The following is a 25,369-nucleotide window of genomic DNA, read 5'->3' as shown; positions in this document are numbered from 1 at the left end:
ATGTAAAGTCGTTCTAGGTTCTAGGTAAAGTAGTAATTAAATTTGATTAGTTTTTTTAACCTGATATTTGATGGGTGTAGAATAAACAAATAAAACGTGCATATTCACAGAATGCAAAATGAAATTAATAATTTCGTCAGAGGTCATTTTCACAAAATATGATGAACATGTCATAAATATTTCTAGTGATTTCTAGCCTCTCTAAAAAATGTGTTGCCAGCAAAGATTCTGAACTTTTCCCTACAAGTAAGGTATTTAGTTGGATTCATATTTTTATTCATACAGCATCCCTTTAATTAGCCTGCGCCTGCGCAATGAACACTTTGGAGATTTTGCCAGATTTGTTTCTGTCATTTTCGTGACGAAGTCTGTGTTTTCGTTTGTCAATTCTGTGAATATAATCTTCCTATTGTGTTTGACTCGAAATAATATACTCCGGTTCGATACCACTGTAATGCTGGTGAGAATAATATGGATTCAAATTTGAACGGCAGAAGAGAGTTCCTGAAATCTCGAGATATGAGGCGTCAAAAGGATGATTCTGATGGCGAAGAGGAGGTGGATAGTCCGGTTTTAAATTTTGTGTACGACGATTGTGATTCTCACATTAACGAAATAGCCGAGTTGTACAGTTACACGGAATATCCCGAATTTGCATTGAATGAAAAGGCTTTCGAGGAGCTGATGAAAGAATTCGAGCTGCCTCAGAGTTGGCAAAAGTTAACAAAGATCCAACAAAGAAGCGCTATTATGAAACTGTTGGATAGATTAGAATGTACGAACAAAGTTCAGCGTATGAAAGCTGCAAGATGTATTCTATATATTGCGCAAGGCTGCTGGGCTGAAATGCAGTCTGATGCTGAACAACAACACTGGACAAGGGTAAACGTCATGCTTCTCTATCAAATGGGAACTTTCTCTGCCGTTGTCGACCTGCTTAATTATGTTATAGACGATAATGACGCAGCTCTGGAAGCTATGCAAAAGGTTTCCGTTTCTCTCACTGAATCGACAGACCTGAGAGTTATCCTGTCTATCCTGTACATCATCACAGAAGTAATGCGAGCCGAAAAAGATGAAGTGAACTCGGAGTATTCCAGCGTGGTTGAATCCTTCCGAGAGGAGTTGGGGACACCGTACGGAGACGAGCTCTTAGTCGTGAAACTGCTGGACATGGTCACATTCTTCTGCTCTGGAGGTTATCCGCATTATCCCATGAAGAAGGTTCTACTGCTTCTGTGGAAAGTGCTTCTCGTGTACCTTGGTGGATCCAGCACTTTGAAAGAATTGAAAAATAAGTACAGAACGAGGTACGATCTCCCTCCCATGACTGAGGACACCGTGGAAATCACGCGTAACATGCGGCCCAGCTCTCCCCCGCCCAGTGCCAATGATCTCATCGATGCCCAGAACCAGAAGAGGAGACCCTTCAGGCGCCAGTTCATCATCAAGCAGACTTCTCTGGACGAGTCAGACAGAGAACAGATGTTCATGGAGCGGGACGAAATGGGAATAGTCAACGATAATGATAGTGACGAGGAAATGGAGGACAACAATGCTTTCGATGCTTCGGGAAATAATAATTCAAGACGCGAGGCAGCCCCCATGCTGCCCGCCTGGCCCGAAGTCACCCTAGAGGAGCAAGCCGCCACCCCCGAGCCCTGCCCCACCCCCAGGGGGCTGCCGTGGCTCCCTAAAGTACGCCAAAAGGATATCGACACCTTCTTAGATAATGCTAGAATCAAATTTGTCGGGTACTCTCTTCCTGGAGATAGTGTCACCCTTGCTGGACTGCCACAGCCTATCCACGAGGGAATCAGTATTCTGCAGAGGCACATGTATGTTAGTCTGGCGGAGATGCAGCTTAAAAGGGAATCTGAAATTGCCCGTAGTCCCCTCACTAAAGGTGAAGGAGAAGTAGAAGAAACTCCTGCGGAGATCTTGTACCGGGCCATACTGCCGAGTCTCACCCAGTACACAATCGCACTGTTAAAGATATTGCTGGCTGCTGCTCCTACATCAAATGGAAAAACAGATTCCATTAATATAATGGCGGATGTGTTGCCGGAAGGAAACCCTATGACTGTCTTGCAGTCCATGAAACTAGGAATTGATGTTAATCGCCATAAAGAAATTATCACAAAGGCCATCTCTGGCATATTGCTGTTGCTTCTGAAACACTTCAAATTGAACCACGCGTACCAATTTGAGTTTATGTCACAACTTTTAGTCTTCGCCAACTGTATACCGCTGGTACTGAAATTTTTCAATCAGAACATCACCTCATACGTTGCTGCTAAAAATGTTATCCCGATCATCGAGTTCCCGGCCTGCGTCATCGGAGAGCAGGCGGAACTAACCCAAGATTCCCTCGAGATCGGAGACACATCATTCCAGTATTCTTGGAGAAATCTTTATTCGTGCATTAATCTCTTGCGTACTTTGAATAAACTGATTAAATGGAAACACTCCAGAATCATGTTGCTTGTTGTTTTCAAAAGTGCACCCATTTTAAAACGCACATTGAAAGTAAGGCACGCAATGATGCAAGTTTATGTGTTGAAGTTGCTGAAGATGCAGACAAAGTATTTAGGCCGTCAGTGGAGGAAGTCTAATATGAAAACAATCAGTGCCATCTATGCCAAAGTGAGGCATCGCTTAAACGACGACTGGGCCTTCGGTAACGACGTGGAAGCGAGACCGTGGGACTTCCAAGGTGAGGAGTGTGCCCTGCGTAATCAGATAGACCGCTTCAATAAGAGGAGATACGCAAAGCCCGCACCGGATGCTCTGTCGAGTCCTTGCCTCGCTTCAGCCCTCTCTATCCCCGTTCATTTGGGCGAAGACTTCAAGAAACATTATGAACTTTGGTTGGAACAAGAAGTCTACAACTCCACTATAAATTGGGACATTTTACTGGAACATTAATTTATCATACAAATTTATTTGGAAAAATTATTTGAGATTGAGCTGTGGAAAGTTGTAAGAGAGCTAAGTAAAGTTTTATCCGTTTGTTATAGCAATTAAAATAATAGATATTTTGATTTTTATTTATGGCGCTGAAAAGTAAAGAAATGGCTCTCAGGAAACTAGCGCTAGGAAATATTAGATATTTATAAATTAGTAAGAACCTGCGAGAGTGCTGCGATTGTAGTTAGTACAACTAACAGAATGGTGTATAAACCTCTCGTGGTGTATAACCTATGGTAGGAGAGATGCCAGAAGGATACTAACTGTGCATAAGAGTAGTACATAGTATGTAATTTATATTCTTTGGACCTGCCTAAAACAAAATGGTAAAACACAAATGTATATGCTTACTGTGATTCTTCATAAATCGTCTTGAAACAATAATTTTTATTATGTTCAATAGTTAAAAATGTATTTCTTTGGTTGGTGTTATTTTGTGTGAATTACTTTCTGCGTTGCTTAGACTAGCGTCTGTTCTACAATCAAGATCTGTTTAGACTCTTTGTATAGTCGGAGATGTATTACTAGAGTGAAATAATGCATATATTAGTTATGAAAATTTTTGTGTAAATCTATGTCTAGTAAGTATTTATTTAATTTAAGTAAGTATTTTAGATATAGTTCAAAGAGACGTGACATTATTTATGTTTTTTGATTGTAATTTCATCTGTAAAGATTTATAAGATACATAGTCACTGTTCAAAAATTTTAAATAGTTGTATACTTGTAATAATATGTTTTGTGGTAATTTACCATTTAGTATTTACGAATTTTTTACATCATAATTTTTGTAACTAAACCACTTGAGTAGATGTAATTAATAAGTATTTAAATTATGTTTAATCTTCTGATACTCTTTCGAGAAAACTTTCTATGCGCCATTGTTGGTATTCATACAAGTCATTTGATAAAAAAATATTTCTACTACATACTGCAGGAAAGTATTCAATATTGTACATTATTTATACAATAAAACTTTGAAATTACCCTCTGCCTTATATTATTTTTGCTTTGGTGCCCTCTCCTATTGTAGGTTGGCTCTTATCGGGGCAATCTTCATCCTGAAGGCCCGAAGTCAGTTATGTGTACGTGTTTAAAATGCTGATTCCGGTGATATTTCATTGCTATCCAATAATGTCATTTTGTGAATACTCAATCCTACGTTTAATTGATAAAACGAATCCACACTGTAAGTAATTTTATAAGGTTTTGTTGTTTTTATTAAAATATCAATAATAAATTTATAGAGAAAGTGATTTAAAATGGGTATTATGGGTAATGAATTAAGAAGATCTTTTTAACTTGTGTCTTAATTTTTTTCCTGATACATATAAAGCAAGTGTTGAGGGTTGACTGCCTCTCACTGAAAATAATCTTTTCTCAAGCGAATGAATCAAAATGTTTGAGAATGGTGAACGATTGGTAAGTATGTTTTGATACCTCGCACCAAATTGTATTGAATACTTTTTAATTTTTATCTAGAACAAGGCTGCCCAACCCCAGGCCCGCGGGCCACAATGTGGCCCGCGTGAACCATTTTCAAAAAACCCGCCAATTCGAAAAAGTGTCGCGGGCCCGCGGTAAAACAAACAATGCAGCTTGCGCGCGGTCACCAGTGTTGCCAACGAAGGCGATTTATCGCTATTTAGGCTACTCAGAACGAGAATCAGCGACGAAAAAATCTAACCTGCTGAACTTACTTTTTAAACAAAAATACACGGGTTTTTGATATAATATTTTTTGCGTCCGACATGGAATCTTGTAGCCCCCCCCCCCCCCCCCCCCACGGAATTCGAAAAATTGTTGTGGGGAATCACATATGATGTTTTTGCGTGCGCGGAATTTTTTCTCAGCGAAGTTCCGTAACAACTCCCCCCCCCCATGGATTTCAAATGTTTTGTTGATTTTGAATTTTTTTTGTGGGGAATTATGTTTTATAGAAATTCTCTAACAACCCCCCCCCCCCAAGGAAATAGGAACCGCCAGGTATTCAGTTGCCCGCCAGTGATTCAAAATCGTCAATTTCGCCCAACTGTTAAAAAGGTTGGGCAGCCTTGATCTAGAACAACATTATTATAGGGTAGATGTCTACGCTTTTGGCTTTGATTCTGCAGGCTGGGTTCGATTACTGCTCTCCAAAATGTTATAACATGAATCATTAATTTATGGGCGTTACGAGAAACGAGTGTTATGATATAATTCTGTTTATTAAGCTGTATTACCATTAAATTAATTAAGTGTTAATCTCAATTGACCTACTAGGTATCTATTGTACTGTATATTATCTCCATATATAGTTAGTAATAACATAGATCATAGTAGAAATGTATTATATACTTGTACAGCGCCCTTGAGGTGATTTTGCATAAAAACGGCGCTATAAAAATGATCCAAATATTATTATAATGAAATTAATAAAATGAGGAAACCTTATTTTGAACAACCATAAACGGTTCACCAATCCATGGACATGTTAAAGTAGGTACCCAAAGTTTAAGAACAAGAATAAATTGTATTGTGGTAGCACTGTTTTCCACGCCACTTTCCGATTTTGACTGACGTGGTGACGGATCGGGATTTATAATATAGACCGGCTTGTTTTCAAATTGACAAAATGTTTGATAGCATTTTTGACGATCTTAAACGGATGAACAAACGACAGGTATTTATACTAAAATCACGTAGATTACCCCTCAACAAGTTTTCCATTCCGCCTTGTCAAAAATTTGCAAATATGTTTTTTTTCTGTCAATATTATTCATTTTATCTCCTGGGAAACCCTATTGTAACATAAATTATACATGTGTGTGCGAACCATTAATTTGTTGTCTTGTTCCAGTTTGTTTATCAGATCCTGAGTTTTGGGATGATAGTTTCATCAGCACTAATGATATGGAAAGGACTGATGGTTGTCACTGGTAGTGAAAGTCCTATTGTGGTGGTATTGTCAGGAAGTATGGAGCCAGCGTTCCACAGGGGTGATCTCTTATTCCTGACCAATTATCCAGAGGAACCAGTCAGAGTTGGAGAAATTGTTGTGTTCAAAGTTGAGGGGCGAGATATCCCAATTGTCCACCGAGTACTAAAGCTTCATGAAAAGTAAGTCAGAGAGAATTAATACAAATAAAATATATTGTTAACTCAGCTTTAAATGTATTTGAACAAGGTGTGTACACAAATTGCGGCAATATGCATTTTGTCAAATCACTAAGTAAGTATGAATATTAGCACATATTACAATGTTTTGATTTTAATTTGTGCGTAATATTTGTGTCTGAATATTGGGTAATTTTTCCCTAACCGCCACACTTTTAGGCACAGATTTTGTAAATTACTCTTCATTTCAACTTAGTTACTGAAGAAACAACCAAATCTGTGCCTTCGAAAAATGCGGGGGTTAGGGAATTATTTACCGAATATTATTTATAAGATATGAGAATATGCCTCCAACTAATTAGCGAATTCAATTTATTCTATTGTGACTGGGTCATAGGATACTCTGGACCACATCAGTGTCTTATCAATAACCAATCTCCTAACTTCTTGAATGAATTGGTCAAATTCGAAATTGAACTCCATCAGTATCCTCCACCTCCTAATTCACAACATTCCTCGAAATAATATATTGGACAAAACGCTTAGATGATTTGGGCAGTTAGAGTGGGCGAAAGGAGTGTAAGGATAGTGTATGATAATAGCAGAAATCAGTGACGCCCGAGGAAGATGTCGGTTCCATGATAAGTCAACACACCTTTAAAAAGTGTTATAAAGTAATGACTTAGTTTAAATTTCTTTTAATGAAAAGCGTTGAAAAACAACTAACCTGTAAACCTAACCTATTTTTGTTTCATCACTTTCCATGACTATATCAATTTTTAAAGGTGTGTTGAATTGTCATTGTGTGAAGTTATCCGTTCATCGGATTTGTTAATCTAGGTTTTGAAGAGGCCAAAATTATGTGAGGGAGAGACGTTTGCGGGTAGTTAGCGGAACCGTAGTTTATTATGATGTATCTGCATCTGGGTTTTGAAGAGGCCCAAATTATGTGAGGGTGGAGGGACGTTGGCTGGTAGTTAGCGGAACCATCATTTATCGTGATGTATTTGTTAATCTAGGTTTTGAAGAGGCCCAAATTACGTGAGGGAGGAGAGTAGAGAGTAGAGCTGGTAGTTAGCGGAACCATAGTTTATTATGATGTATTTGTTTGTTCTAGCAATGGCACAGTAAAATTTCTGACGAAAGGAGACAACAATAATGTGGATGACCGGGGGCTGTACGCGCAGGGCCAGCTGTGGCTGCACGCCAAGGACGTGGTTGGGCGCGCCCGCGGCTTCCTGCCGTTCGTCGGCATGGTTACCATCTATATGAATGAATATCCTAAATTTAAGGTGAGACATGCTCTTTTCTTATTGATTTTTGCTGTTCTATTATTTACATCTCAGTCCAACAATACTGACTTCAATTTCATGAGACAATAAATATCTGCTCATTAAACATTTTTTTTAAAGAAACCTAACAGTGAATATTGAGTACGAGTCCCAACTGCGCGGAATCTAGTGGGACAATTATCCCCAATATTTATACAGGGTGTCTGGGGGAAAAGTGCACAAATTTCGGGAGGTGATTCTACATGATGGTAGAAGTAAAAAAGAAAAATAACTTTTTTGAAATTTAACTTTTTTTTTTCACATGCAAAGATATTTTTTTACAGAAGACTGTTCTTTTTCCCATACAAACAATGCAACTTTGGAACCTGAAAACTACCTTTAAACGTTGAAAAATCTTTTTTACTTGAGAATCACCTCCCAAAGTTTCTGCACTTTACCCCAGGACACCTGTATAAATATTGGGGATACCAGTCCCCTATTATTGTTTTGTGAGGGGGAGAGGTCAGGAAGAACTAGACTCTAATCTAGTGAACTCATTTAATTTTTTTTTTGTATATATTTTAATTTACGCATATATATGTGAATAAGTTACTACACGACTAACAAATCTTAACAGCCTACCCTTGTGGGGAAACGGCGTGATGGTTAGTTAGTTTGAAGTTTTTGGCTCGTTAGATATGGAATAGAAAACTGTCAAAGCGTGTTACGTTAACGCAAAAGATACAGAATCACCCTTCAGAACTCAATTTTAAATTGAATTTTAAAAAAATAACACCTAGCCACAGACATAGGAATTAATAGACGAGAAGATAATGGCGAGGGGTAAAATCAACTGTTGAAGAACGAAGGGAGTAAGGCTGACTGTGATTCGTCAATAAATCAATCTGACAGTAAATAGGCATCTCGCATTATAATATCACCATTTACTTCTTAAAAGTAAAATCTGCTTTTGAATGAATAGACATTTTTACATGGGAGCGCAAATTACTCGCCACGTTATGAACAAATTTGTGAAGTCCAAATTCGGCAAAAAAATTCGGTTCTATTTTCAGAGTCGAATATTTCGTTTAAGTATTTAGTTAAGACACTTTTATAAATGTTCATAATTTACTTCCCAGCAACCAACCAGCTTTGTGTTTCGCGTCCAGACGTTTCTCGATGTGATAGTATATGTTTCTAAAACTGATCTATATTATACGATGTGAATATGCTTAAAATAAAGTAAAATAATGCTTATATATGGAATGTAATACGACAATTGGGTTTATTCTCTTTTTCACATCTATTTTTACAAGTTTTCATAGTACAAGTCAACATTTTGCCATGTTATTTCGTAAAATGAACCGATGATGCCTCGACCATAGTTCGCACAAGAATGATGACGTCACATTTTCAAATTTCACTTGAGGCCATACGCGAGCACAGCCGGCTCCAATGGAACCGGTATGGGGAGTGGGGATAATACGCTTTTAATCACTTAGGGCAGGTCTACTAATATTCATATGTCTATGCACCTAGCTCTACATACAACATTAACTAATTATTTATTGTTATTAACTATTTATTAATTATTTTGTTTGTTTGTTTCAGTTCTTTGTCCTGGCCTGCCTAGGGTTATACGTGTTGGTTCATCGGGAATGATTAGGACTTTTAAATAGATTAAAAAAACAGGTAGTTCTTGCACAGAACCAACCAACCAACTTTGTGGTGAAACTTCTGAACCTATAACACTAAACAACCAACCAACGCAAATGAGAAGACTGTTCCCAAGCACAAATAATAATTACCAACACTTCTTTGGTTTCAGATCATTGAGAATTATTACTCCTACTGAATTTTTAAATAATTATGTTGTGTTGTGCATAGGTAATCTTTTTAGAACAATAATAATTAATCGCAATATTCATAATGAAACTGGATAGTTTTTGTAATTTTAATTAAGTACTTGGAATTTAAGGCCTTTACAGAAAAGAAACTTTGTTTTATATGTATATAATATCAGTTTTATACAGTTATAAAATGTACAATGCAGGCTTATTTTTAAATAATTCAAACTATCCAAAGTATTGATCTCAAAATTACTGTTAAGGTGCTTTCCCATCCGATCTATTTTATGGAATGCATGAAATAGATCAACGAGAACAGGCTTTTCAACAAAATGGAAACCCAAAGTTGAATCCACTTTTTTCATTCTAGGTGGGAGCCCAGCATTACTGCTGCTATGTCTTAAACCAGTCAGTACTTGTATTGTTGGTGCGCCTGGTTTATTTGGGGATGTATGGGGTTTTCCAATAAGAAGTGTTATTTTGATATTCAATCGTAAAAGATCAATGGTTTCGTTGCTTGTGTGGCACGTAGCGCCGTCTTGTTGAAAGTAAACGTTGTCCAGATCAATACCATCCAATTCCGGCCATAAAAAATCATTATTCATCTCTCGATAGCGCAATCCATTCACCGTAACTGTTGCTCCAGCCTCATTTTCGAAAAAGTAAGGTCCAATGACTCGGACCATAAACCGCACCAAACAGTCACACGTTGAGGATAGAAAGGCTTTTCAACAATAACTCTTGGGTTTTCCGAGCCTCAGATGCGACAATTTTGCTTTGTTGACGAAGCCACCGAGGTGGAAATGGGCCTAATCACTCAAGATGATTTGCATTTGATTCACTCAAGTGAATTTTAATAATTTCAATGCGTTGTTGAAGCGTGTATCGTTCCATCTTTATCAATGGCGTAGTTTCTACTTGTCAAATGTTAAAAAATGACAGCTTCAAAAGTAACATCTACCGAAATAGCGGGCTATTCAAAATAACACCTCTTATTGGAAAACCCTGTATTATGAATTACTTTTAATATCGATATGGGTTCAGTTCATGATTTTGAAGCATGATTATATTAAACTTGTTCTAATCGGCCATCTCATCAAGTGGTAGAATTTGACACAAATATGGTTGTTTTAAAGAATTCTTTGCATAACATATGCAATTTTTTAGGAATAGTCAACTGAATCCCCTGAAAAATGCTGCATTCATTATCATGGATAATCGAAAAAAGGAAGATGGGCCACAAACCATTATCAGTATGAAACCGTGTGCATAATGCCAACATCTTTCACCCGTACTATGTGCTGCAAATCACATCTATGCACAGCGGCCTTTGTTTCTATCTGCACAATAAAAGCATAACTTTCATCGACTGCTGCTCGGTGACAGTCGGTCCGCTTCCATGCCATATCTGCCTTGTTTCCATTATTTATAATTCATCATTTAAGCCACCTTAAGTGATTTATTACTCTCGTCAAGTGGCAAACCATTTCTTATGTATACAAGTTTGTGAGGATTACCTGTCAACTGTTTTTGTTCCAGCTGGATTTGTTTTTTACAACACACGTGTTATTTAATTTTGTTGGGACACATTTAAAAGATCAAAAGGATGATGGGATCTCACTGGAGGTCATTGTGTTGTACTTTTCTTGGATATTTATATTTTAAAATAAAAAAAATTTACTTGTAATTATATTGTTTTTCTACTTTCGAAATTAATATTATATGATCAGGAAAATAACAAACCCTATGTCCCATTCACTGCCTTCTCTATTGGACTAGTTACAGCAAGTGCTCCGGACGCCCGCCCGAGGCTTATTAGTACAGGGTTCTATGCGACGAATTATGATAGGCGGCAGAAGCCTGAAGTACTCGCCCGTGTATGGGCAGGGCGCTCCGGTGCAAGTTTGTACACAACTAATTGATAACAAGATAGAGGAAGCGGACAAGAATACGTTTTTTTGAGTTTAAATTCCCGCTTCACACCATCCACCTGTTTTGATTTATGCAAGAAAAAAACATGGCCAAAAAGTGCCTTTTATTTTATTTTGTGGATGTTCAGGCATAAATATTTAATTTTTTTCGATCATTTTATAAATAACTTAATTTGCCAGATTATACAATAAAATCATAACCGAAAATGGGTTCGTAAGTAGGAGATTTTGAACTTTAAAGCAGTTTTCATAGGCCTTTACATTATTTTTTTTCTGGGGTTTATAAAAAGACTTATCTAAAAAATACTCGATTATTTCAAAGGCCAAGATGTATTCTACTCGCAATATTTAATTAAAGCATCTGAAACATCTCTAGGCGACCAAATTTTCAAACCAAAAACACATCATTTTGCATTACTACGTATGGCATCAAGGTCAAAAAGAAAAAAGACTGATACTTTGCTACAATATCCGATTCGAAAACTTCCGAATATGCAGAAAAAATCTGTTATCTTTGTTGCCAATTAGTTTTGGTTACTGCCATTCTTACTGTAACTAATTTCAAATGATTCGCGTAGCATTTCAAACATTTAACACAGTACTGTGTTTTCACTACTTGTGAAGATAAAGAAACTAATAATTATTCACATATAAAGAAAATGCTCACAGAGTAATTTATTTCAATACAAATTCATTATCACACCATAATTATATTTATAAATACAGTCATGTTGATTTTATAAGATTTATTAAAATTATAATAGACAATCAATAAAATATTTTCTGTTATTGTAGAAAACTAAAGTTTGTTTTTGCCAAATCAGGGCATTATAATAAGATCCAGCTTTTCCGGCAAGTAGTGCTTCGGATTTGTGATTAAAACTAAACATAGTGTCAAAGATTTAAATTGAACGATTTAGTGAAAATGAAACAATAACAATTTACTCATAAAGGCAGCCATTAAACCAAAGTGAATGGAATAATCTAACGAAAAAGAAAACACATTGGAACTGCAAGTTTAGCTAACGATAGTAAATTTACACTGTGTGAAAATATTAGCACCAAGATGATTGTTTGTAGTTTGGTCTAGTCATTCTTGAATTCAGTATTTATCCATGCCATAGAGAAAAAATAATCTATTACAATTATTATTGTTTTGATTGCTAGAGAATACACAATCACAATCATTTAAAAGTGAGGTTATGTGCTAGTTCTTTTGTCTTTTTGAAGCGGTGCGGGTGCTGGCCCTTGTGCCAGGGGTGGCGGCTTTCCTCTTTGCGCTTTTGCCGACTTTCTTTGGCATCTCTTTCTCCTCCTCGCCCCCGTATTTAGCCGCCAGCTTGTCGAAGAAGCTGTCCATCTGGGCTCCCCTGTCCGCCTGCTTCTTGCGAATCATCAGCGTGAGGTTGTTCTCTGAAATGGTAATGAAGTATCGGTTATAGTGAAGGTGAATGAAATAATAATATATTTAGTAATGGGGTTCTGCTAGGCAAGGCGCCCAAAGCTGAAGCAGGGCAGTGGGTTTTTGTGAAGTAAATATTTTTACTATTATTAATTATATATACACAGACCACAGATATTTTTTTTTTAGTAAAAGCTGATTAATGTAATTTTTAGTTAATAAATTGGATTTGGCAATTGGCAACACTGCTGTCTCTTTCCCTCGATTACAATACTATCCATCTGTGTTAAAAAATGTAACATTTGAATAAAGGAAGATATTAAAATAATTGTAAAAATTGCTTAGAATGAAGCTGAATTATTGATGTCGGAGAGGAGCAGATGAAAAAGGTCTGCTGCTAAGGTTAGTGCCCTGCTATTATAGTTTTTAAGGCGATGCCATACGTAGTAATGCAAAATCATGTGTTTTTGGTTTGTAAATTTGTTCGCCTAGAAATGTTTCAGATGCTTTAATTAAATACTGCGAGTAGAATACATCTTGGCCTTTGAAATAATGGAGTATTTTTTAGATAAGTCTTTTTATAAGCCCAGAAAAAAATAATGTATAAGACCTATGAAAACTGCTTTAAAGTTCAAAATCTCCTACTTACGAACCCATTTTCGGTTATGATTTTATTGTATAATGTGGCAAATTAAGTTATTTATAAAATGATCGAAAAAAAAATTAAATATTTATGCCTGAACATCCACAAAATAAAATAAAAGGCACTTTTTGGCCATGTTTTTTTCTTGCATAAATCAAAACAGGCAGTTGGTGTTAAGCGGGAATTTAAACCTTATCGCCATCTACGTAAGGGTTGTTATTGATAGCGGCTCAATTTAAAATATTACATGACATAGTGCATCGCCTTAATTGTATCTATTTAAAATTTAAAAAATATGATTGAACTTTTAAGACCGTCGTCCCATGAGTTGGTAAGGAATCAACATCTTGCGCAGAAAAGCTAAGTTCGCTGAGGTGAGGTAACGGTTTGTGGGACTTTTATGAGCAGGGCCTTATAGCACACAGTTTATGTCAGACCTGATTCCTTACCGACCTATGGGACGACGGGCTAAGACTTTGATAAACGACTACATTATTATTATTTTCCATTATCACAGATTCATAATGCTATGTTTTTATCTTATGAACATTGTGACAACTAGAGAGATTATTTTGTACCATTGGACTATTTGGAATAAAATTGAATGCAATCTTTGTACCCTTTTCTTTCTCCTCTTTTTCGATTTCCATCATCTTGTTTATATTTTCCACTTCTTTGGCTTCTTTTTCCGCTCGCTTGTGTCGGCGGTTCTTCTTTTGTGCAGGCTCGTGGGTGAATATCTTGAACGCTGGAAGTTCCTTGCTGTCGATCATTCCCTGGAAAAGTATAATGTGAGTGGGTATAATAAATATAACTAGTACATGGAAAAGCTGTGGCAAAATGAAGAATTCTCGAGCCACAAATTATTAAAGGCAGAAAAATTTAATTATCATTATTTAATGGGTTAATTTCGTTTTAATCACAGTGTAGGGCTTGCAGGTGGCTAGTATAAACTAGATGTCTGGTATGAACAAATTCTCAATAAACTATTATTTTTTGAAAAAATTAGTTTTCATTGCGGAGAATATCGAAATAAACCTTATTGTGCATAAAAATATATGGGATTTTCAGTCTGGTGGTGGTGTGATATCAATTATATTTTGTTTTAAAAATTTATATCAGGTATCAAAGAATTGTTGAAAATTAAATAAAAAATGTAATTTAAAAGATATACAAGTACTTTCCGCAGTTGTATTATATTGACCAGATGGTCATCTAGCGTGATACAACTGTGACATATAAAAGTTGACTTTTAATGATAAGGATAAAATCATTCAATCTTAGTAAAGTAATCTAATTTAATAAGCCATTTTTGAGCTAAAAAATATTTCACTAGAAGGTGCAACTCCAAAGTGGTAATATGATATAAGATATGGCCGTTTATCATATTATGTAGATGTTTATATAATGTTATTTTCATCGCTTTCTCTTTAATCTATATATATATATATATAAATAAAAATGTTAATGTTCGTTTGTTACAAATCTCAATCTCCAAAAGTTCTTCACCAATTGCTTTGAAATTCTGGTCGCATTCGTATACGCATGTATTTTTATATATCTACTATATAGATGTATCCTGCGACAGGTAAAAACATGTTTTTGAATTGATGAACGAGAATTTCGGCAAATATCGTAATACAATGTATTTTTAATAAAATATCCACTTTTGAGTAAGATGTTTCATGGACAAAATTTGATACATCAAAAACAGATTTTTGTTTTCATTTCGGTAGACCTATTCGATGGCCTCCGTAAGCTGTGAGGTAAGGCTCTCAACTAGTAATCTACTAGTTATTTCATAATTTTTTCCTTTCAAATAATATACATAGAGAGTAGACTGTTTCATATACTAACTTGAATGATAACGCGTAATCTGGGTTCATCTGCCGTGTGAGCAAAAGGGGTGCCGTCCATTATCACATCCATATCTCCCTTTCCTTCCAGGTAAGCCTTTGTCACATCTCGGATCTCTATTTCTGAACCTGTTGGCAAAATACAATAATGATTAAAATAACAATATACATTTTTGAAATACACAATTTATCCTGCTGAGCGTCCATTTTGAAAAGATTTTATTATGAAAATGTTGCATTAAAAAATCTAACCTTTGTAGTTTTTTTCATAATTGGCAATGTCTTCTTCAGTGATGGGCTTGAACAGGATTCTCCAGTATTCTTCCCAGTTTCTCTCTGTAACTTCATCGTCTTCGTCAATGGAGCCGGACTCATCGTAAACAGCTTTTTTGCTTTTATCACTGAGGATAGCGTGAACTTTGCCAAGGACCTTAAACTTTTCAGTAGCTTCTGCCTTCTCGCTTTCGTCTACTTTGTCTGGGTGGACTGATAATGAAACCTTGTGATAAGCCTTCTTGACTGAAAAACAGAACAACGGTAGTTAATAACAATGAACGGAAAACTTGAATCGCAATGATGCAAACGAAGGTCGATGTCGTTAGCACACTTACTGTCTTTTTCCGCAACATCTTTATCAACATCCAAGACTTCGTATAAATTCCTGGACTTAAAGTACTTTTCACAGAGATCAAGTAAACCCGGCATTCTGAAAAAATTCTGTAAAAGCCGATATTTTCCACAAAGCCCACAAACAAAACGTTGCTACAATGCTATGAAACCTAGCTACCCGAATAGAGATTTTTTCCTGATGGCGGGAAGCGGTAAAATGACAGACAAGCCTACCAACTTCATCACTTAGAACACAACCATTTTTCAGTTCCTAACATTCAAATTTATTGATTGGGGTGTATTTGAACAAAAATAAATGAAATATTTTGTGCTAAAATCACTAGTACTATGTGGAAAGAGATAAAAATCATTAAAAACTAATCGAAATTGTCATAACTTCAACCCATAAGTTATTGAATTAGATTACTTATTTATATATTTGTAACAAATGTATCGTTTTAATGAAATATATATAAAATATTGTCCGAAATACAAGAAACATTTAAATTAGACACTCATTGAAAGACGACATATTTTATTTAAATAAAATGTAATGATTCACGATGACAAAAATATTCTACAATCGATGGTATTACAAAAAAGTACAAAAAATACACTTGGTTTACCAAAACATAAACATTATATTATAAAGAAACATTAAAAAGGACAATAAAGCAACCATTGTATTATTCACGTAAAACTATGAGGAATTAAAATTTACCGTTACGATTTTTTTTTCTATCGTCCGTAATATTAATTTTATAATATTGCATAAAATATTAGTCTTCTAGTAATACGAGAGTTATATTTTGTAAATTATTTGTTAAATACAATAACAACACCGAACTTTTGTAAAAATGTTAAGTACTGTAAATGTTTAGAATCGCTGCTGCGGACCACCTTGGGGGACCACACAAAGTGTGGCACGCGCTCCAAAGCCGATCGGTTCTCTCCTCACCTTCGGGTGTTTCCGTGACGCTTCGGAAGCGCTCGGCCCACCCAAACCGAACACGCGCGAGGCCAACTAGAAGCTGACGTTTATCTCCCCCTAATAAGATTCCAATTTGTCAATTAGAGAGCAACACTGGACCACCCGTTCAAAATTTGGTTCGTTTATCTGCCGCTAGGGGCGCCACATTTAGTAAAACCTTTTTCGATACAGGATATATTTTGAAAGTTATATTTTTAGAAATTTAATCGGGTTTTTTGCTGATAAGCTTTCAGGGGTTTTTAAAGATTATTGGTTTTTAGACTCAACTTTTTCTCAAGATTTTTAGTATTTCTGATCAGTATATACTAGTTTATTAACTACATAATATTACATTGTGATTTTTTGACCACCAGCAACCACCAGACGTGCCCGTATTGCCCGTGTTGTGGCGGTCGGAATATTGGCAATATTGAAATATTTTCCAGTATTTCCCACATTTTTTGTTGTTTTCAAAGAAAACAACAATTCTTAATTTGGACATATTTTGTCAGCATGAATATTTTTATTCTCTATTGATAAGTGGGTGAATACTTTGGATTGTGATTTATTAGTAATGTCTGTATAAATAATACAGACCGAGAAGAAAGCCTATTTGAGAAAGTACTTACTTATTTTTATTAGATTTATTTTATAAATTGCTTGTGGGGAGAGTCAGATTCATATATATTGTAAGGATTCTCTGTTTTAAAACAATAATAATATGTATTAAACACCATCGTTCCTATATACACGCAGACACGGCATAAAACACCAGCCAGGCTCCCAGGCCGGCAGAGAACCGACTCGTAATTCGCAAAAATTCCGGAGTTTTTCAGCGCGGGACCACATTCCGGGGCCTGGGACCTGGGAGGCATCCTCCTCTCTTTCGTTTTTTACAAATGGATATTCTGTGGTCAGTGGCGGAGTTACGCCGCTAGCCGTTGGCCGCCGTTGTTAGGTACCTTCTGGCACGGAGTACCTACGCGGCCGCGGACCTCAATATGTTTTATAGCCATAAAGTAGTGTTTTGATTAGATTGATGAAGGGTGTTGGTTTTAAGGGGGCATTTTTCGTACCTGCTTATTGGATAAACTCTACTTGATATTGCTGAATTTATTGGAGATGAGCAACAAAATAGTGCATTTTTTTCGTCATCATCAAACATGCCCTCTGAGTATAGTTTTCCAAATATTTTTTCCTACTTTCTGGTCATTATATGTGATTTGATCATTACTACTCACCAAGCCCATCAAGCGAGATGTGTAATCACCTCGATCGCCTCGCAATGGAGGTCGGAAAAAGCATATTTTTTAATATATTAATTTTTGAAGAATATTAAATCTCTTGGTCTTGAAGAGATCTAAAAGCCTGTAAACAAATTTTACAAACTTTTATTTGCAAGCTGCCATAGATTGGTTCATAAACAGCTTAGTGGTAGATACGTTCAGTATCCCCTGGTGAACGTGAAAGGGCACCACTCACAATCGAAACATTGCTTTAAATGGCTTTAGCTATGTTTAGTGACAAATCTGATAGCCGGGTACTTCTCAAACATCCCGTTTCCTATCTCCACTACCTTCTGCCTCACAACGTACTCCGATTGGGGATGGTTAGTTAATCCATTAGGTAGGTACCTATCTATTATTATTTTGTAGGTATTTTAGGTCTCATTTTCCACTGACGGATAGGAGATATTGTCTACATCTTATTAGAGAGATTTTACGTCTATTCTTTGATTCTCTTCACCGCCTCAGTAAGAAATAATTAAAAATACATTTATTCCACTATTTGATCCTCGTACCATAAAGAAAATCAATTAAAAATTGAGAGAGTTCATCACAATTTTTAATATTCATAATTTCAAACTTTCCGTACCCATTAAATAAATGAATTATTTTAATATAACGAAATTACTAGATTACACCGACTTATCTTGCAGAAGAACCATTCACGATTTGGTACTTTTAAAACGCAGACCCTTAAAAAATCACGAATTTGTCAAAATTTAAATAAATTAATTGAAATGATGGCCTAGAATACCCCGAAAGGGAGAAAGCTATAAAAAATGAACCCATAGAAATTTAAACAAAAAAATACACATTTTAAATATAGAATTAAAATTCTTTTCTGGAGAAAAATATACACATTGTAGTTACCAACTTTGTCGCTTCTCTGAATTCTTTACATAACAGTTCCAATTCTGAAAATGATAATTGAAATAATTTTCTGTTAAAATAAAATTATATCATAGGTAGGTACTATGACACTTCAAAACTAAACTGAGTTTATTGAACAAGAGTTACAATCACAGATGGACCCAAAACCGAAATTAGTATTTCTTAATCTGGCAACACTTTTATCTTAATGTTTATGTTTTCGTTATTTACCTACCTATAGTATCCTTTTATTTTTATTTGTTGTACAAGAAGGTAGGTACTATGTAGATGAATTTTGTTCCTTTATTATTTTGTCAATTGCTGTATTGCCAATGTGGATAAAATTGATTTCTGCATCCTATTATATTTTATTTATGTATTTATTTTACCTTTGTCCTAATACAATGCTTATCAGCAATTATTTTCATTGCTCTGCACATCAACGACTCTTGACTGGATTTTCTCTTCTTCTAAATATTGCATGTTACATTATATATGTTGCTAGGAATAAAACTAAATTATTATTATTTATTATTATGTAAATTTTAATACGCATTCTAATGTTAATAAGATTTATTTTTTGTGTAGAAGCCCAACGGGCATAAATAAATAATTGAATACAGTGATGCATTTCTTGCAAATGGCAAGTGCCGCCCCTGGGCAGGTAATAATGATTATTCGTCTTTGCAAATGATGATTATTAAAAATGCGGACCTGAATATGTATGGATTTGGAAGAGTCCAAAATGTTCATCTTTTCTCTAAGGAGTGGACTGGCTCCGCGGGCTAGCGGGGAAATCTTGGACTTATGAAATATAAAATTTGAATGTTGTTCTAACATTTCAATCTGGGAACTTTTATTATATGATATATTGAATTAAGTACTACTTAGTAAATAGGTACCTGTCTACTTCCCAATTTTCCCCGTCGGCCATTTTGGCGTACCTACCCCCGCTTTTACACGATGCTTTTTTCGGTGACCTGACAGTTCATCCCCCGGCAATTGACCCGCCGACAGTTGATACCTCGGACGGTTAACCCCCGTACAGTTGATCCCTCTGTCAGTTGATCCCCTAAAGGATTATTTCTTTTGTTGGTACGTTATCATCGGTAAAGTAAGTATGCAGAGAGGATATAAGGCCGTATGGTGAAAATCAATTTACATATATCTGCAGATATTTTTACAAACAATGATGCCCTGTCCCCGAAAAAGTATGCAGTGACAATAACAAAATATGACATAATATGCAGCCGGCTTAGGGAAATGCACTATATTTACAGACACGTAATGTAAGTAAGTGTCTCCGAAAGGGTATGCAAAGAGGACATATAGCCGTATCGTAAAAGTCGATATACTTATTTCTGCAGGCGTTTTGAAAAGGTGCTCATAATCCATTTAGTGCTTGATTACCTGCTGCAATAGCAGCTCTTACCCCTGTTTCAGTATTAAAATATTTTTACAAAAAGTGATGCCCTGTCCCCAAACGAGAATGCGGAGAGAATAACAAAATATACAAACTTATAAATATTACAGTTTGTTTAGGGAAATACGCTATATCTACTTACGTGTAAAATAAGTTAGTGTTCCGAAGGGGTATGCAGAGAGGATATACTCTCATAGGTATAACAAAAGTCGATATACAGGTTTTCCAATAAATTTTGATATTCAATCGTAAAAGATCAATGGTTTCGTTGCTTGTGTGGCACGTAGCGCCGTCTTGTTGAAAGTAAACGTTGTCCAGATCAATACTATCCAATTCCGGCCATAAAAAATCATTAATCATCTCTCGAGAGCGATCCATTCACCGTAACTATTGCTCCAGCCTCATTTTCGAAAAAGTAAGGTCCGATGACTCCGCCGGACCATAAACCGCACCAAACAGTCACACGTTGAGGATAGAGAGGCTTTTCAATAATAACTCTTGGATGTTCCGAGCCCCAGATGCGACAATTTTGCTTGTTGACGAAGCCACCGAGGTGGAAATGGTCCTCATCACTCAAGATGATTTGCATTTGATTCACTCAAGTGAATTTTAATAATTTCAATGCGTTGTTGAAGTGTATCGTTCCATTTTTATAAATGGCGTAGTTTCTACTTGTCAAATGTCAAAAAATTACGGCTTCAAAAGTAACATCTACCGAAATAGAGGGCTGTTCAAAATAACACCTCTTATTGGAAAACCATGTACTTTGATGTTTTAAAAAACAATGCTGCCCTGTCTCCGAAGGAGTATACAGTGAGAATAACAAAATACGAAATACTTATAAATATGCAGTATACTGATGAGACTGTTACCTTTTTATTTTTATTTGTCTTGTTCTGTTTCATGTTTCGTTTAGATTTATGAGTACTATCTTCTTATTCAATGATGTATTACATTTCCGCGCGTAACCTTCAAAAGTTATTAAAAATAAGTTATTCAAATAAAGATAAATAATAATGACAACGGGTAATGAATTTCGTTAAAATAATTGACCAAAGCGATATAGTACCACTCCAGCGATTTTTGGCATATTATGGCAAGATCGCTTGTGATAAAGTGCCGTTCATATGTTTCCGTATTAATATTTTGAGGAATAATGAATTTAAGAATAATACGGTAAATGTGTGTATACACAACCAATCGCTCGAGTCGTTAAAAAGAAACACCGCATTATCAGCCGTGGGTATTGTATTTGAGCCATTTGACGTGATATTATTTACGGATTGTCCCTGCACTTTTTTAACACTTGAGCGGCGTATAGGTGGGCTTTAATGGAGTCAGAACCGACGAGAGCTAACCCAACACCTCTGCGGCGATAGTGTTTTAAACTGTTTACCTACCCATAAAGCTCTGAATGAGTTTACACCGTCCCACGTCTCAGGTCTCCGGTAGGTGCCGGTCTATACCCAGTACCTACTAGGTACCAACCTACCCGGGACGCTGACCAAACAATGACACGGACAAATAAATAAATAATACGAAATTCTCAAACTGTATGTCGTCGTCTTCTTGCATCAAACTAAAAAAACCTGGACGGAGCAATTCGAGATCAATTTGAAGCCGCGGGGTGAGGGGAAAGACGTATGAAAAACTTACCTAATTTGACATATCCCATTCCTTTAAATAACAACACATAAATAGCATTATGCACCATTTTGCATACATATCATTTCAAATGTTTGTCATGAAAGATGGCTGCCAGGCAATTTCCCCTCACCATAGATTTGGCATCAATGTTGCCATTCATACAAAATCGCATTGCTGTGTCTATGCGGTACATTTAGTGTGTTAATGGTTTTTGCTTTAGCGGAGACAAAGTGGTGTAATGATATGTCTAGGGAAATTTTCCTTACATCTAGGGGGGAAAAAAACAGGAAAATGGGAAATCACCACAAAATCTTGGAAAATTTTGAACCTTTGAACTTGTTTTCATATTATTTATACTGGGATTGCTAGTAAACTTAAATAACGACTGTTAAAAATAATATTACTATATTTTTAACACTGGCAACACATAAGTTACCATATGACGTGTATTTTAGCCCGTCGTACCACAGGTCGGCAAGCAATCGAAATAAACCGAATGCTGCAAGACCCTTAAGAATTGAGTTCACTATAGTAAGGTGACGGTCTGCAGCGCAGTTCAGTGTGGAACTTTTCTCTGCAGGGTTCCTACAGCATTCGATTTTAGATGATTGCTTACCGATCCGTGGGACGACGAGCTAAGTGACCAATCGAAACTGGATTTTCAGCCGAAACTGAATTTCGACTTCTGTTCTAGTTTTGGCCGAAACCGAAACTTATTAAATAGATATTAAAACACTATGTTCACCAAAATTGGAATTATTATTGTTAAATTTGTTGAGTTCATCAATTAATGTTAAATAAAATGCACAATGAAATTAAATACATCAGTTTGATGAGTAAATTGGTTTTACTTTCAGAGCTTTTAATGTAATCAATATGTACTTTGATTTTAAAGGAATTACAAAACATCTTAGAACTATATAGAATATGATATAAATTCTTATTAGTATTTAATAATATTTATGTGAGACAATGGCCATACAATAACTTATTATTATTCAAACTATAAACTTTAACAAAATTGTTTTTTTTTTAAATTTTATCATCTTCAACTTTAATAAAACTTTTATCTAATAGTTTATTTTAAAATTTATTAATTAAAAGCCAAATATGATCCGAAATAATTGTATTCACGGATCCAGGTTTTGGTTTTGACACGTTTCGGTCACTAGTGTGTTTATTGGTGTAAGTAAATAAAAAAAAGAAAGTGCAGTGGATTCACGAAAAAATTAGAAAAGCTTTTATTTATATATAAATTCCGCGATCATCCCCTACTGTGGGAACCTACACAATCTGCGTCGGCTGCGCCAATTCGACTTCAAGTATTGAGTACGATCGATATTCAAAACGAATATTCAGGCTGTGTGAGTATTAATCGAGCCGTGCAAAAATATTCGTGAGAATATTCACATCGAGCAAATGCTCAAGTCAGTCGCCACTTTTACATGTGAACTGAGTACTTAATTAAAATATTTTTATAAAGTGCCCACGATAATCTTGAGACGTGTGGATTGGTGAAAAACACTTGCGATGTTTACTTGTGGGCTGGGCCGCCGAGTAACAGAGAACAGTGCGCAAGGGCCCGTATTCTGCATTGTTTGAGATTATCCTCGGGAGAATGTGTCGTCCACTTCAGGCGTAAGTAAGGACCCGAGGACTTGTAATATCTGCTTTACTTAGTGCCTACGATTAACACTGTATGCGTTGCCACTTCAGAACGACGAGAGCGTATTCCAACGCCATGAAAACAGTGAAAGCTTTGGACATTCCAAAGTATTTTATGATATTTCCTTTCAGCTAGGTGTTTTTTTACATTTTACTTCTTAGTTATGATTCTGAGAAAATAACAAGCGTTATATGGCGCAGACTACGCCAAACGAATAATGCAATCATCACTGCCACGTATAAATAAACCACTCACTAGATCGATAACTTCGGGCTTTTTGTATGAAACAAATTGGTCCTAAAAAAACATAGATATGCCAATATATAGACAGGAATTCTAATTCGCAGCCTACTGATTATACTATACACCAATGAAAAACTCTGAAAGTTTATTCCATAGACTTTCCGAGTTGGTGGATATAGTTAGGCAATCATGTGACGTTCCAATTTTCGATCAGAGTTATACCCCCCTGCTGCCACGATTGCCTGGGTATAGTCCCCCTGATTACCCTCTGGAGACCAGAGACGGTCAAATATCCTCCAAAACGGGTACTTAAATATTTTTTAATTGTTTAATGTTTTTCAATTCTATTCTGTTTTTATTCTATGTATCTTTATTTGTCTAATTTCTTTGGTATGATTTCAAAATATGGAATGTTTTGCATTGCACAACCCTTGAAAACATTTTGGAACTATTATTATAATTATTTAAGGCGATGCCATACGTAGTAATGATAAATCATGTGTTTTTGGTTTGAAAAATTGGTCGCCTAGAAATATTTCACATGCTTTAATTAAATACTGCGAGAAGAATACATCTTGCCCTTTGAAATAATTGAGTATTTTTTAGATAAGTCTTAAATAAATAATGTATGAGGCCAAATATGATTTAAGATTTTCACGGCCAAAAGTATTTTTGTTATTTGTTTTTGGGGTATTATGCCGTGTTGCGCTAACTCCTTCTTTAGCCAACGTTTCGGACAGCATTGCAGTGTCCATCATCTAAAATAAGACATCTGCCCTGATGATGGACACTGCAATGCTGTCCGAAACGTTGGCTAAAGAAGGAGTTAGCGCAACACGGCATAATACCCCAAAAACAAATAACAAAAATGTATGAGGCCTATGAAAACTGCTTTAAAGTTCAAAATCTCGTACTCACAAACCCATTTTCGGTTATAATTTTATTGTATAATATGGCAAATTAAGTTATTTATAAAATGATCGGAATTTTTTTTAATATTTATGCCTGAACATCCACAAAATAAAATAAAAGGCATTTTTTGACCATGTTTTTTTCTTGCATAAGTCAAAACCGGCGGATGGTGTTAAGCGGGAATTTAAACCTTATCGCCATATATGTAAGGGTTGTTATTGATAGCGGCTCAATTTAAAATATTACACGACGTAGTGCATCGCCTAAAGTAAAAAAATGATGCATTGAAATGTGTAACATTCTAATTATGAACACCTGGGTAATCACAATGAAAATAAAATAATTTTGGTGATAATTACAAAGTCGGCTCAAAAGGTGTTTAGATAATTATAATTAAATAATGAATGAAATGCAAATACTCGGTGTGTTATTTTTTTCAAACCCAAATGGATAACAGTTCATTTTTGGGCTTAATTAGCAGCATTTTAAAATGTTTGCCTATTTTTAATAGCGCACAAATAGCACATGGCACGTTCTGGCTTAATTTGTTAATTAACTTGCAAATAATACTCCATCAACCGAATTGGAAAAGTTTTAGTACCCACATAATGTTTACTCGAATAAAGCAATATCACTTTTGCACCTTCTACAGGAATATTAGAGCTAAACGATTAGTTCCCACTTAAATCAAACAATTTTCGTTTCGATTTGGGAAACAACCGTCAGA

At 35.7% G+C, this 25,369-nt stretch overlaps 3 protein-coding genes across 3 annotated transcripts; 2 read left to right on the top strand and 1 right to left on the bottom strand.

The window, feature by feature from the left end:
* The first annotated feature begins 336 nt into the window (after nucleotides 1-336).
* Nucleotides 337-3,841, top strand: Strip (striatin interacting protein). The gene has a single exon (XM_089632930.1). It carries the CDS (start codon nucleotides 472-474, stop codon nucleotides 2,926-2,928), a length of 2,457 nt encoding a protein of 818 aa, XP_089489056.1. The 5' UTR covers nucleotides 337-471; the 3' UTR covers nucleotides 2,929-3,841.
* Nucleotides 3,842-5,474: 1,633 nt separating this feature from the next.
* twr (signal peptidase complex catalytic subunit SEC11 homolog C twr) lies at nucleotides 5,475-10,871 on the top strand. Its single transcript, XM_089632613.1, has 4 exons — nucleotides 5,475-5,632; nucleotides 5,810-6,069; nucleotides 7,184-7,358; nucleotides 8,949-10,871. The coding sequence occupies exons 1-4, from the start codon at nucleotides 5,585-5,587 to the stop codon at nucleotides 8,997-8,999; spliced, it is 534 nt and encodes a 177-aa protein (XP_089488739.1). The 5' UTR covers nucleotides 5,475-5,584; the 3' UTR covers nucleotides 9,000-10,871.
* Nucleotides 10,872-11,015: 144 nt separating this feature from the next.
* LOC149423254 (dnaJ homolog subfamily C member 9) lies at nucleotides 11,016-15,826 on the bottom strand. The gene is made up of 5 exons (XM_089632612.1): nucleotides 15,628-15,826; nucleotides 15,269-15,535; nucleotides 15,018-15,145; nucleotides 13,780-13,936; nucleotides 11,016-12,528 (listed from the first exon to the last, which is right to left on the bottom strand). Exons 1-5 carry the CDS (start codon nucleotides 15,719-15,721, stop codon nucleotides 12,323-12,325), a joined length of 852 nt encoding a protein of 283 aa, XP_089488738.1. The 5' UTR covers nucleotides 15,722-15,826; the 3' UTR covers nucleotides 11,016-12,322.
* Nucleotides 15,827-25,369: the final 9,543 nt, after the last annotated feature.

The sequence above is a fragment of the Hesperophylax consimilis genome, chromosome 6, assembly GCF_061612785.1.
Source record: "Hesperophylax consimilis isolate HC1 chromosome 6, BYU_Hcon_1.0, whole genome shotgun sequence".
Lineage (NCBI taxonomy): Eukaryota > Metazoa > Arthropoda > Insecta > Trichoptera > Limnephilidae > Hesperophylax > Hesperophylax consimilis.
This window is presented reverse-complemented; position numbering and strand designations above follow the sequence as displayed.

What these genes read in the sequence shown, in the direction of transcription:
- twr (XM_089632613.1), top strand. Translation starts at nt 5,585, where the DNA reads ATGTTTGATAGCATTTTTGACGATCTTAAACGGATGAACAAACGACAG. An exon ending in GTACTAAAGCTTCATGAAAA is followed by an intron (nt 6,070 to 7,183) that starts GTAAGTCAGAGA and finishes TGTTTGTTCTAG; the next exon opens with CAATGGCACAGTAAAATTTC. An exon ending in ATGAATATCCTAAATTTAAG is followed by an intron (nt 7,359 to 8,948) that starts GTGAGACATGCT and finishes TGTTTGTTTCAG; the next exon opens with TTCTTTGTCCTGGCCTGCCT.
- LOC149423254 (XM_089632612.1), bottom strand. Translation starts at nt 15,721, where the DNA reads ATGCCGGGTTTACTTGATCTCTGTGAAAAGTACTTTAAGTCCAGGAAT. An exon ending in AGATGTTGCGGAAAAAGACA is followed by an intron (nt 15,536 to 15,627) that starts GTAAGTGTGCTA and finishes TCTGTTTTTCAG; the next exon opens with TCAAGAAGGCTTATCACAAG. An exon ending in GATTACGCGTTATCATTCAA is followed by an intron (nt 13,937 to 15,017) that starts GTTAGTATATGA and finishes ATACTTTTCCAG; the next exon opens with GGAATGATCGACAGCAAGGA.
- Strip (XM_089632930.1), top strand. Translation starts at nt 472, where the DNA reads ATGGATTCAAATTTGAACGGCAGAAGAGAGTTCCTGAAATCTCGAGAT.